The 14,081-nt window shown below is 40.2% G+C and overlaps 1 protein-coding gene across 2 annotated transcripts; it reads left to right on the top strand.

Moving 5' to 3' along the window:
- The first annotated feature begins 458 nt into the window (after positions 1-458).
- Ube2t (ubiquitin conjugating enzyme E2 T) lies at positions 459-14,081 on the top strand. 2 transcript variants are annotated; one of them, XM_057770432.1, is made up of 7 exons: positions 459-526; positions 7,001-7,172; positions 9,205-9,274; positions 10,696-10,801; positions 11,330-11,428; positions 11,553-11,636; positions 13,708-14,081. In XM_057770432.1, exons 2-7 carry the CDS (start codon positions 7,064-7,066, stop codon positions 13,852-13,854), a joined length of 615 nt encoding a protein of 204 aa, XP_057626415.1. In that variant the 5' UTR covers positions 459-526; positions 7,001-7,063; the 3' UTR covers positions 13,855-14,081. The 2 variants fall into 2 exon arrangements, with proteins under 2 accessions (XP_057626415.1, XP_057626414.1); XM_057770431.1 differs by having other exon boundaries at positions 476-679.

Raw genomic sequence — 14,081 nt, 5'->3', positions numbered from 1 at the left:
GCAACGTGGCGCGCGCCTAATTCCAGCACTTGGGATGCTGAGGCAGGAACACCAGGGGTTCCAGGCTAGCCTGAGCTACATAACAAGTTCCAAACTAGAGCAGGGCTGTATTGCAAGACCCAGTCTAAAAGAGCCAAAACAAAAAATAAAGGCAGCTATTCAGCGGTCGTTTCTCCAGATTAAGAGTGTCAGTTGCTTTCATCCTCTCTCCTGTAGGTTAACTTCGCGGCCTGAGGGATTATAAGCACGCTGAGGGCGGGGACTGGGCATTCCAGGTACCACTGCGCGCGCACCAATTTGAAGCCTGCGTGAGGGGGAGCGCACGTTCGGAGCACTGGCCAATAGGCGTGCGCGCGCGTCTCCCGGGATGGCTGCGAACCAATCACAGTCATTTCTTGGATGTGGGTGGAGTCATTTCAACGGTCTCTGGCGTCTGCAAGGCCCTGCAGACGCGCGCAGCGGAGGCAAGCGGAGTTGCTGAATAGTGCTGCCGGGGACACCAGAAAGAACGCACCCCGAGATCACAGTGAGTCTGGGGAAGGGCTCCGGTACCTGAACCGCCCGGAGAGGAGCACCGCGGGGAGAGAGAACCGCCCCGTGCGCGCCAAGGCAGTGTCACCGTCCTCCCTCCTGCATCCGCCTGGCCACAAAACAAAACTTTAGCGCTCCCGAATCTGAGGTGAATCGATCTTACAGGCTGCAGATTTATGAAGAAGCAGAGAGGGTGGAAAGACTGCGAATTGTCTTTTGATGTGGACGCACACTGAGGTGTGCAAATGTTACGACTAGTCAGTGCAGTGTAAGCATACGTTTGTGGGAGGTAATTACTGGGAAAGAGGCTAAAAAACATCGGTTTAAAAAAGTGAAAACACGTGCTGGAGAGATGGCTCAGTGGTTAAGAGCACTGACTGTTCTTCCAGAGGTCCTGAGTTCAATTCCCAGCAACCACATGGTGGCTCACAACCATCTAGAATGAGACCTGGCGCCCCCACTCTGGAAATGCGGGCACACATGGAAGGAATGCTGTACACATAATAAATAAATCTTTAAAAAAAAAAAGTGAAAACACCTGTCGGAGCTAGATTGTAAGGAACTTGTTTGTCATGGTTGTTTGGTTGGGAGTTTTGTTGTTTTGGGGACAGGTGTCGCTGTAACTCAGGCTATCCTGGAATAGACTTAGAGTCCAGGCGCTTCCAGTGGCTATGCCACCAAGCCGCAGCTCGGTAAAGAACCTTTACCTTTATGTTCAGAAAGTACACGGTGACAGATGGCTTTTAAGCCAGAGGAATTTCTTTTTATTTATTTTATTTTTTTACTTTTATTTCATGTGTACAAGTGTTTGTCTGCATGTATGTATGTGTACCACATGTATGCCTGGTGCCCACGGAGGCCAGAAGTGGGTGTTGGGAATTGAAACTGGGTCCTCTGGAAGAGCATCCAGTGCTCCTAACAGTTAAACCATCTCTGCAGCCCCAGAGGACTTTATTGATTCCAGTTGTATTAACATACGGTGGCGGCACAGGCCTTTAACCCCAGCACTTGGAAGGCAGAGACCTGTGGATCTCCATGAGTTCAAGGCCAGCCTGGTCTATATAGAGCGAGTGCCAGGACAACCACGGCTACACACAGAAACCCTGTCTCAAAACAACAAAAGAGTCTGGTTGCTTCTTTGAGAGAACTTGCCCCCCCCCCCCCATTCTACCATTCTACCCCGACTAGCATGCTTTTCCACTGGGTCTCATTTTAAACAGATAACAGTTCATAGTTGTAGGCAGAGTTTTATTGTAATTGATTGTCAAATACAACTTTAAGGAGACTGTTCTCTCCTACTGAGGATGCCTGGAATTGAAATCAGGTTGTCAGGCCCATGCAGCTAGCCCCTTTACGCGCTGACCTATTTTGCCAGTCGCCATATTTGGAAGGTTTTGTTTGGTTTGCTGAAAATCGTTCTTCAGATTTACTGTATAAAATAGCAGTGCTTCGTGGGCTTAAAGAAAATGATAGAGAGCCGGGCAGCTGGCGCACGCTTTTAATCCCAGCACTTGGGAGGCAGAGGCGGTGGATCTCAGTTCGAGGCCAGCCTGGTCTCTAAAGCTAATTCCAGGACTGTTATACAGCGAACTCTTGTCTCAAAAACAAAAAAAGAAAGGAAGGAAGGGAAGAAAAAAAAAATCTAAAGAAAATGATAGAGGTTGGGCATGGTGATACATGCCTTTAATCCCAGCACTCTGAGAGGGCAGGCCAGTGTCTGAGTTTGTAGCCAACCTGGTCTACAAATCAAGTTCCAGAACAGCCAGTGCTACAAAAAAAAAACCCTGTCTTAAATAAAGAAAACGTTAGAATTAAGATAGGAAATAGTATAAATCAGAGTGAAAAGTTACTAAGAGATTTTTCTATTATATGGGAGGGAGTCAGAAGACTGGTTAATTTTACTTTGTGTGTATAAATGTTTTACATACATGCATTTATTTTCACCACATGCATGGCTGTTGGATCCCCTGAAATGGATGGTTGTAAGCCACCATGTGGGTGCTGGGAATCAAACCAGGTCCTCTGTGAAAGCAACAAGTGAGCTTAATCACTGAACTACTCCCATCTAGTCCTCCGTTGTACATGCCCCATCGTGTCCTGTCTGTCGTCCGTCCCTCCAATCCCTGCTGCTCTGGAACTTAATCACTGAACTACTCCCATCTAGTCCTCCATTGTACATGCCCCATCGTGTCCTGTCTGTCATCCGTCCCTCCAATCCCGCTGGCCTGGAACTTGTCTAAACCAGGCTGCTACGGAATTTCAGTAATCCTCCTGCCTCTGCCTCCTAAGTGCTATGGTTACAGATCTGTCTCACCACAGCTAAACTATTTTTTTTAACTGCTAAAGGGTATCTTTTTTTGCATTAAATAATTTTATTTTTATATATGATCAATACATATTTTATTCTGATAACGTTTATTCTGTGTGTGTGTGTGTGTGTACCATAGAACATGTGGGAAGATCAGAGGATACCCTAAAATAGTTGTTTCTCTCTCTCCAACCAAGTGCTGAGATTATACTCATGCACCACCACACCCCACTTTTTGTAGTCTGTTCTTGAATTAAACTTCAGGTCCTCAAAAGATATATCAAGCATTTTACCAACTGAACTGTCTCCCTAGCTCTAATATTCTTTTTTTTTTAAATATTTATTTATTTATTATGTATACAATATTCTGTGTGTCTGCAGCCAGAAGAGGGCATCAGATCTCATTTCAGATGGTTGTGAGCCACCATGTGGTTGCTGGGAATTGAACTCAGGACCTTTGGAAGAGCAGGCAGTGCTCTTAACCTCTGAGCCATCTCTCCAGCCCCCTCTAATATTCTTTTTAAGCACACGTAGAACACACTGAGCAAGACCCAACAATTTTAAAGGCTATAAATAACATGTTAGAAACCAATTTCAAGACTGGGTGTGATGGTACATGCCTGTGGTTTCTAGCACAGAGGCAGAAGGATATGGGACCAGCATGGGCTATATGCATAGAGACTTCCAGGCCAGCCTGGAATATGAAGGTATGTCAAAGATGGAAGAATATTGTTTAGATCAAAATTTGGAGGAATGAAATATAAATTGGAAAGCAATATATAGCCTTACATTTAAAGAGAAAATTTGAAAACTGATGATATAGTTCAGTTGATAGAGTACTTGCCAAATCTCCGTGAAGCCCTGGATCAATCTCCATTGCCATATAAATTGGATATTGTGGTATACACTGGTAATCCCAACATTTGGAGATAGGGGATCAGAAGCTCAAAGTCATCCTCAGCTACATATCTCAGGATACATGAGACTCTGTCTCAACACAAATGAGAGAGGATGGGATGGGGGCAGGGAGTTATCTGCAAAGGAGGAACATGACAATCCAGACCCTAGTCTGAAAAAGAAAAATGAAGAAAGTACAAAGATGGCAGTAATAAAGATAGGAACAGAAACTGTTGTAATTAAAAATAAAATTTCAACAGAGAAGTATTTAATGTTATTTGTAAAGATAATAGAATTGATACATGCCTGGAAAAAAATAAGGAAAGGCAAAAAAGATGGTCTAGCCCAGGTTGGCCTCAAACTCAAAGTGATCAGAGCTCCTATCTCGGGCTCCCAAGTGCTAGGACCACAGGTTAGTGTCACCTAAGCTTGGCTAAACCAGTTTGTTTGTTTGTTTGTTTTGCTTTTTTGAGGCAAGGTTTCTCTGTACAACAACAGTCCTAGCTGTTCTGGAACAAGCTCTTTTGACCAGGCTGGCCTTGAACTCATAGAGACCCACCTGCCTCTGCCTCCCAATTGCTGGGATTAAATGCCTGTACCACCACCACCCAGCTTGTATAATATTTTCAATATTTTTAAATGGATTTAAATTAAAATTTAATTTTCTCAAAACAGTAACGCTAGTACAAGATGGAATTTTGCCAAACAACCATTTTCTAGACTATCAATATATTAAAAAGACAAAATACTTCCTAACTCACTTGGGGAGACTAGCATAGCATGGTAAACTGATAAGGACAAAATTAGAAGAAAACGAGGTGTCAAATTTTAGCCTTCAGCACAGCGTTGAAAGCTTTCCCTTTGAGGCTTAAAATCAGAAAAGAATATCAGGTGTCAGTTCTAGTCAAGATGAAAGTTATCTCCAAAAAGAAGATAAGAAATGAATTAGGGGTAAACGTAGATGGATATTATTGACTATTAATTAGAATTATCATCCCTCTTCCTAACCCCAAGGAGATTCAACGTCAGAATTAAGGTTTTTAGTTAAAATCAGTTATATTTATGTATACTAATAAAAATAAGTAAAAAAAAAATAGGGGGATTTTTGTTTTGAGAAAAGGTAAGATGGTTAACATTCACAATTTAATTATAGAATCTAGAGTCAGTTAGGAGACAAACCCATGCCACCCGTGCCCATCCTAACATGTGCAATACTTATTTACTTGATGACTGTTTGACTATGTAGACTTCTCCCACCCCTCACATATACCTTTAGTAGTGCAGAGTCTCGCTCATACTAGGCAAGCATTCTACCGCTAAGTTACATCCCTAGCCTATGAACTAAAAACAATTTAAATAAAAAATGAAAACAAATAAGCTGTAGCAACTGGGATGGTGGAGTTTTGATTCAAAATATTTCAGATGACAAATGGAAAAAATTTAGAAGGCTCAAAACAGATCCACACATGTTTGGAAATTAATTTATGGTAATATTAGAAGGGCAGAGTTTCCTTCTTTTTTTTTTTTCTTTCTTTTTTAAAGTAGTGCTGGGACAATTTGTTATTCATTTGGGGGGAGAATTAAAATTGATCAGCTACCTCTTACTGTGCACAAAAACTATTAGTAGCTGGAAAATTATAAAGAACAAAATTATATTTTTAAATTATTTTTATTTAATGTGTTGACTATTTTGCCTGCATGTATGGCTGTGCACCATATCCATGTCTGGTGCCCAAGGTATTTGAAGTGGTTGAGAGTTACAACATGGGACCAAACCCAGGTCCTCTGGCAAAGCAACAAGTGATTATCAGCCCTGAATTATCTCTCCAGCCCAAAATTTATAATTTTTAAACTTAAAGAATATATAGGAGGGGGCTGGAGAGATGGCTCAGTGGTTAAGAGCATTGCCTGCTCTTCCAAAGGTACTGAGTTCAATTCCCGGCAACCACATGGTGGCTCACAACCATCTGTAATGAGGTCTGGTGCCCTCTTCTGGCCTGCAGACATACACACAGATAGAATATTGTATACATAATAAATAAATAAATATAAAAAAAGAGAATATATAGGAAAATATCTTTAAATGTGAGTGTATGGGAAAAGTTTTAAATAGATTAACATTAAGAATATATTCATAGGCCAGGCAGTGGTGGCACACGCCTTTAACTCCACTACTTGGGAGGCAGAGGTAGACAAATTTCTTTGAGTTCAAGACCAGTCTGGTCTACAAAGGAAGTTCTAGGACAGCCAGAGCTACACAGAGAGAAATCATGTCTCAAACAAATAAGCAAACAAAAGAATACATTCATTAGCTGGTCCTGGTGTAGGCTGAGGTAGGAAAGTCACAGGTTTAAGGGCTTCCTAGTGTAGAAGGAAGTTTCTGTTCCCCCTGGTCCCACAGCCATTCAGTCCCAAAGAAACACATGGAGGATTATATTATAATCTGTTTGACCTATTAGCTCAGGCTTATTATTAACTAGCTCTTACAACTTAAATGAATCCATAATTCTTATATATGTTTAGCCATGTGGCTTAGTACCTTTTCTCAATTAGGCATTCTCATCTTGCTTAAGGTCAACTCAAGCAAATAGAGCAGCTAAGGGAGACCATTCTCAAAAATTAAAAAAAAAAAAAAAAAAAAAAAAGGATGAGTTAAAGCTTACAAGCTCTTGGTTCAGTCCCCAGCACCGCAAGGAAAAGAAAGATGTGTTTGTCTAATTTGTAGCAAAATAAGATAACTTGTGAAATTATAATGTAATCAAAATAATAGTGTCCTTTAGGTGGTTACTAGTTGAATGGATGTGTTTGTGGGTGTTATTTTAGATGAGAGAGACTTTGAGTATGTTTGGATGTTGATGACAGAAAGATTAGGAATACTAGAATGAGGTGGGCTAGTTGATAGAGTTCCCTGAAGAGTTAGGAAACTGTAGAATCCATAATATACAGAGAGAATGTCATACATTTAAACAGTAACTTACAAGTGTCTCCAAATGTTGGCTGCATTGTTCTTGCTCTCACTAAGCATATAGACTTCACCTAGCTACCCAATCTCTCTTTGCTCAGGCATGCTTAGGATGAATTTAAGAGCAGAATTGGACCCAGGCTCTATTTTCATGACTTTGTACTTATTAATGGAGGCAGACATCCATTTTAAGCTTCTTAAATTATTATTATTTGTAAAAGTTTATGCAAAAAAATGGAAAAAGTCAGGCTCCCTTTGTCACAAGATATGACTATTTCATGGTTGCTTTTTTTCTTTTCCAGTTCACCCCCACAAGCCTTTACTGTGGAGCAGTGAACTGTTTATGGTTCCTTTTACTTGAGATCATGCAGAGAGCTTCACGACTGAAGAAAGAACTGAACATGTTAGCCATAGAACCTCCCCCAGGCATTACGTGCTGGCAGGAAAAGGACCAAGTGGATGATTTGCGAGCTCGTAGGTATCCCATCATGCCTGTGATGATGGTTGTAACCTTATTGGAGATTGTCCTAAAATTCACAAATTGGTGTATTTGAAATAGGGAATGGTAAGGTGAAGGAGCCCTGCCATCTTTCTTAGTTGGTTTGCGTTCATAAGGTCTTTGATGTCTTATATCTTTTACTGGTTTGTAATTAAAGTCGTCATCTAGGCATTAGTGGCACATGTTTACAGTCCCAGGTTTCTGGAGGCTGTGGCGAGAGAGGAGGATTGCTTCAAATTTGAAGCCATCTAGGCTGCGGAATGAGATCTTGTCTGAAAGGTTTTGTTGGGGGGTGGAAGCGAGATGTTGGGACAGGGGAGATGGCTCTGTGAATAAGGACATTTGCCATTAAGCCTAACGACTCATAATTTCTAGGATCCATATGGTGAAAGGAGAGAACCAACTCCTATAAGTTGTCCTCTGACCTCCATGTACATGCCATGGCATTGTGTGTATACACACAAAATAATTGTTATTTAAACAAAACAAAACAGGTTTAGCTATTAGTTGTGCAGCAGTGTTTGAGGCCAGGTGACGGACAGAAACACTGCATGGAGACTAAATTAAAGCCCTGTTTGAACTACTGTCCTACACCCAATTCCTTTTTTTTTTAATATAGATTTTATTCTATTTGTTTGATCACGTGCACATGTGCGCAGGTGCCTGAAGGAGCCAGAAGAGGGTATTGGATCCTCTTGAGTTTGAGTTACAGGCAGTAATTGTAAGGTACCTGATAGGAGTGCCAAGATAGAACTTCCTTTGCAAGAACAGCAAGTACTCTTAACTTCTGAGCCATCTCTCCAACTCTTACATCTAGAACTACAGGCTTTGTGAAGTTCATTTGATACAGTTTCTGTTGCTGTTTGTGTTGCCTTTTGAGAAAAGGTCTCATGGAGCCTGGGTTGGCCTCAAACTTTCTCTATAACCAAGGATAACCTTGACTTTCTGATCCCCCCCCACCACCACTGGAGAATTAAGATTTCAACCTATGCCACCATATGGTGTGGGAAGTCCTGTTTATGTGTTGCTTTTATTGGTTAATGAATAAAGAAACTTTTTTGAGGGCTGGAGAGATGGCTCAGAGGTTAAGAGCACTGACTGCTCTTCCAGAGGTCCTGAGTTCAATTCCCAGCAACCACATGGTGGCTCACAACCATCTGTAATGAGATCTGGTGCCCTCTATCTGGTCTGCAGCATATATGTAGGGAAAATGCTGTATACATAATTAATAAATAAATCTTTAAAAAAAAAAAAAGAAACTGTTTTGCCCTGTGATAGGGTAGAATAGAGCTAGGTGGGGGTGAGGGTGGAGGGTACTAACAGAATACTGGGAGAAAGAAGGCAGGTGGAATTGGCAGACCCCATATAGCCGGCCGCCGGAACCTTGCCAGTAAGCCACAGCCACATAGCAATACACAGATTAATAGAAATGGGTTAAATTAAGATGTAAGAGTTAGCCAATAAGAAGCTGAGCTAATAGGCCAAGCAGTGACTTAATATAATAGAGTTTCTGTGTGATTATTTCAGTTCTGGGCAGCCGGGAACAAACAAGTGGCCTCCTACTACAGCTTGGCGCACAACCTGGATAACTACATTCACATTAAAACCTGAGAGAACTTAAAAAGGAATTATAGGCGTGGCGGCGCGGGAAATGTGGCGTACGGAAGACCCACTCCCCGGCGCCGCTCGTGGGGGGCCCAAGTCCTTCTGATCGAGGCCCAGGACGAAAAAAAGTTAAAAAAAAAGAAAAAAAGAAAAAAAAAAAGGAATTATAGGCAAAGAAGAACAGAGTTTAGCACAGTTTCTTGGTAGCCACAATTTTTTTTCTAGATGGGCTCGCTTACTATAACCATATGTGGTTTTTTTTATTGTTTCCTGTGAACTAAGTTTAGGGTTTTATGTATGCTAGGCAAGCACTCTACTGAGTTACATCCTCAACCCTCCAAATGGTTAATTCAAATTATCTGATTCCCTTTTAACTTTTTTTCGTCCTTTTCTTTTCTTAAGAAATATTGGGTGGAGCCAACACACCTTATGAGAAAGGTGTTTTCACACTGGAAGTTATCATTCCTGAGAGGTGAGTATGAATTAGAATCAGCTTGTAAGGTGGGGTACCGCCAGTTGGAAGACAGAACAGAATAGTATTTAGAGCATTAGTGTATTGATCAGTCATACCAAACTTAATGTTGTAAGTTATGTCTCTGGAGTTTGGTTTCCCTCTCTAAATAATGGACTACATCGTATCTGAGCCCTGCCACTCCAAAAAATTGTGGTAAATATGTATTTTATATAACAGTATACATTTTCACACTGTTGTGCAACTAATTACTATTGTCTCCAGAACTTTTTCATCTTCCCAATTGTAACTTCATACCCATTAAAAATCCACTCTGAGTAGCTGTCCCTGATACCAATCTTTGGCAGCCACCATTGTTTTTTCCACCTCACTGTTAAGGCCCCTTCAGTCAAGTCTCCTTTCAGCTCTTTGTGTAGGATCAAGAAGAGGTGAGATGAGTATCTTAACTATTGAAACTGGACATCTGTCTACCAGGTTGGGTCCTGGCCAGACTTGTTAAGCCCTGAATGAGTAGCTTAATTGTGTCACATATCAATTCTGAAAATAGACTGGGAATTTTTTAAGGTTTGTGTGTCACTAAAGAGATATAATAACTAAATACAATGTTAAGTCTAGTTGGAGCCTGTTTGTAAAACACAGCTGTAAAAAAATTTGGAGACTGGAGAGGTGGCTTAGTGGCTGCTCTCACAAAGGATCTGGGTTCAGTTCCCAGCACCCATGTGGCAGCTCACAACTGCCTATAACCCAGTTCCAGGGGATCCTACATCCTCTTCTGGCCTCCAAGTGCCATGCATGTACATGATGCAGAGGCACACATATGTGCAGGCAATCACACATATAAAAATAAAATTTAAAAAATACTTTTCAAAATTTTCAAAAAGACTAGGAAGTTTGAATAGTAAATGATAACTAGGGAATTACTTTACCTTTAAAAACTTTTTATGGTTATAATGGTATTACAATAGGACAGTGTCTTACTCTTAGGAGATACTTGGTAGTGTTTAGAAGGTGGTGGGTTTCTAAATGTTTTCCGTACCATTATTTCAACTTTTTGATTGTTGGCAAATGTGTCTTCCAAATTTTTTAATTTTTTAAATGCCATAATTATTTTATATATAGCTGCTAGTGACCAAGAAACTATTTAAAATATAAAACAAGCCCTCACCCCTAACTTAGGCGCTAATAAAATTGATGAGAGTTGATAGCTCCTGGGGGAACGAAGAGTCAGTTTTCTTAAGGCCTCTCATAGGCTCACCATCCTCGGGTGGATGGCTCCACATCCATGAGTGTATGGGCACCACTAATTGGACCTGTGAGCTTTATTTATGAATAAATAAATAAAATTAAGTCCCAGTATGGTAATGCATGCCTGTAATTATGAAGCAGCTCAAAAGTAATTTTCTGTTCTCATATATTCACAGGTACCCATTTGAACCGCCACAGATCAGATTTCTGACTCCAATCTATCACCCAAACATTGATTCTAGTGGAAGGATTTGTCTAGATATTCTCAAATTGCCACCAAAAGTGAGTAGGGGTTAAAGAGTTGATTCTTCAGAGGGTTTCAACAGTTTTCTTGGTACTTGAAAGGCAATAGTGGTGCACACCTTTAATCCTAGTACTAGGAAGGCAGAAGCAGGTGGATCTCTGTGAGTTCAAGGCCAGCCTGGTCTACAGAGTGAGTTCTAGGACAGTCAGAACTGTTATACAGAAAAACTCTTTCTCGAAAAAACAAAAACAAAACCAAAAAAATAAAGAGGTAAGCAGGAGGATCAGGAATTAAAAGGTCTTCCTCAATAACATAACAAGTCCAAGACCAGCCTGGATTACATGAAACCCTGTTCCAGACAGACAAACAAAAAGTCCCTGGATTTATCTAAATACAGTGTCACATTCTTTTTGATCTTTTGAGACAGTGTGTCACATAGTCAAGGATGGCCTTAAACTCCTGGTCCTTCTGCCTCTACTTTAGTGCTGAGATTACAGGCATGACTCACTGTGCCTGGCTCAACAACATCACATTCTAATACAAAAGCAATGTGCATTTGTGTATAGGGTGCATGGAGACCATCCCTCAACATCGCTACTGTATTGGCCTCTATTCAGCTGCTCATGGCAGAACCCAATCCTGATGACCCACTGATGGCTGACATTGTACGTATCCGCATGTCTTTGGTAGCATATAGCTCACTTTATTTGTACTTTTAATACTTCAGCAGCTAGAGCTGAAGCTCCAGCATATCATTGTTTCTCTGTCTTAACTCTGATTTCATTTCAGTCCTCAGAATTTAAATATAATAAGATAGCTTTTATCAAGAATGCCAGGCAATGGACAGAGATTCATGCAAGACAGAAACAAAAGGTATGATATTTACTAATATTACCAGTTCAAGTATTATATCCATGGAGAGAGGAGGGCCTAATGAGCACCCACCCCTGACTGGGGCGCTAATAAAATTGATAGCAGTTGACAGTTGATAGCTGTGGGGATGAAGAGTCAGTTTTCTGTTAAGACTTCATAGATTAACTATGCTCTAGTGGATGGCTCCACACCAAAGAGTATATGGGCACTGCAAATCGACTTGGTGGTTTATATTTCAAAACACATAAAACAAAAAGGTCCATTTTAAGGTCCAGTGTGGTGGTACATGCTTTTAATCTCATCACTCAGGAGACAGAGGCAGGCAGATCTCTGTGAGTTTAAGGCCAGCCTGGTCTACACAGTAAGTTCCAGGCCAGCCAGGAGGAATACACAGTGAGACCTTGTCTCAAAAAAAAATTTAAGTTAAAAATAAAAAGAGGGCACAATGTTGGAAAGATGGGGGATGGATCTGGGTGAAGTTAGGGGGAGAATTAGGGAGTGAATATCATCAAACACATTGTATGAAATTCTCAAAGGATTAATGCAATAGAGATATACACATGTACATATATATGTGTGTCTATACATATTGTAGTTTATGTAGTAGGGAGTAAATATCATCGAACACATCATATGGAATTTTTAAAGGATTTATACAATATGAGATATATGCACGTACACACATATATGTGTATATACATATTGTAGCGTATGTCAGTAGGGAGTAAATATCGAACACATTATATGGAATTCTCAAAGGATTAATATAAGATATACACATGTACACATATATATGTGTATATACCATTGTAGTGTATGTCAGTAGGGAGTGAATATCATCAAACATTGATTGGAATTCTCAAAGGATTAATATGAGATATAAACATGTACACACATATATGTGTATATACTATTATAGTGTATGTCAGGGGTTGGAGAATAAGCTTAGTGGTTAAGAGGGCATAATCCTCTATCAAGGACCCTAACTCAGCACCCAGCATCCCTGTTAGGAGGCTCACAGCTGCCTGTACCTCCAGCTCTTAGGGATCTGACACCTGGATTCCACAGGCACCTGCACTCACATGTACAGAAACCCACACACATAGGTACATAATTAAAAATAAAATACATCTTTTTTTTTAAAAAAAAAAGAATACAGATTTGTATCCCAGATCACTTATAAATAAACATAAATATCTAAATAATTAAGTCTGCTAAATTCATAGTATACTCTAGAATGGCTAGTTGGATTCCTTCTCCTGTTGTAATGATCTAAAAAGTATTCAACAAAATACTTAGATGCTCAACTGGCAGTTGGCCTCTTTCCTAACAGTTGTCATCTGTTGACAACACTAGAGGGCAGGCAGCATCTGCTTGATATTTTTATGTTCTTGTAGCAGGGATGGAGAGAAGGTGACTCATTTTTTTATTTCTTCTTCTTTTTGTTTTTTTTTTTTTGTTTTTTGTTTTTTTCCAAGATGTTTTCTCTGTCTAGCTTTGGAGCCTGCCCTGGGATTCGCTCTGTAGACCAGGCTGCCCTCAAACTCACAGAGATCCACTTGCCTCTAGAGTGCTAGGATTAAAGGCGTGTGCCACCACCGCCTGGCTTTCTTTCTTTTTTTTTTTTTTCTTGTTTGTCCTTTTTAATATTGAGCCAGAAACTAATTACAAAAGCAATGAGAAGATCAGGTTAAGAGGGAAAATTTAATTTCTTATGGGACCATTCATGGAAAAGGGTGTCTAAGTTGACAGAGTAGTTTGTTTTTTTGAGACCACATTTATATAGCCCTAACTGACTTGAACTTACTGTGTAGTCCAGGCTAACCTGAAACTCTGTAGTCCTCTTATCTAAGCCTCTTGATTGTTATAGGCATACATCATTATGTCTAGCTTTTTGAGTTGATAAAGTCTGAAGTGAAAAAATAAAGTATGGAAAAATAATTGATGAAGATGCTTTTATATACATATATACAGACTAAACAAGGTCAATCAGGAAATAGCACTACAGAGCTGTGGCTTTTTTTCCATTAGTGGTGGTGTGGATGTTGTGTTTCACTCCCTCTCCTTTTAGGCTGATGAAGAGGTCCTAGACAACTCATCAGAGCCTGGTGACTCTCGGGAGTGCAGCTCCGCACAGAAAAGGAAAGCCAGGCCACTGGGAGGCATAGAAAAGAAATTCCACCCCGATGTTCAGAGAGTTTGTCCTGGTCCCTCTTAATTAATAGTGTCTGTGACAAGGTGCTCTCTCTGGCTTGCTTTTCTTGAATGTTTTTCTTTGTGTTTGATGACATAATGTCTGTACCTTATAAAAGACCTTGTATGTGTATGAGCTCTGCTGTGCAGTGATGTTTTAAGGATAGTTTGTTTTATTTATCCTGTACATATGTATTTTGAAAACTTTTAAACTTGGAAAATAAATAAAACTTATTGTTAAGTATGTGTTTA

This window comes from Chionomys nivalis, chromosome 5, assembly GCF_950005125.1.
Source record: "Chionomys nivalis chromosome 5, mChiNiv1.1, whole genome shotgun sequence".
NCBI lineage: Eukaryota > Metazoa > Chordata > Mammalia > Rodentia > Cricetidae > Chionomys > Chionomys nivalis.
The sequence above is the reverse complement of the archived record's forward strand: the minus strand, read 5'-3'. Positions and strand labels throughout refer to the sequence as shown.

Coding starts and splice junctions, on each gene's coding strand:
- Ube2t (XM_057770432.1), top strand. CDS start 7,064: ATGCAGAGAGCTTCACGACTGAAGAAAGAACTGAACATGTTAGCCATA. Junction 7,173..9,204: donor AGTGGATGATTTGCGAGCTC/GTAGGTATCCCA, acceptor TCTTTTCTTAAG/AAATATTGGGTGGAGCCAAC. Junction 9,275..10,695: donor GAAGTTATCATTCCTGAGAG/GTGAGTATGAAT, acceptor ATATATTCACAG/GTACCCATTTGAACCGCCAC.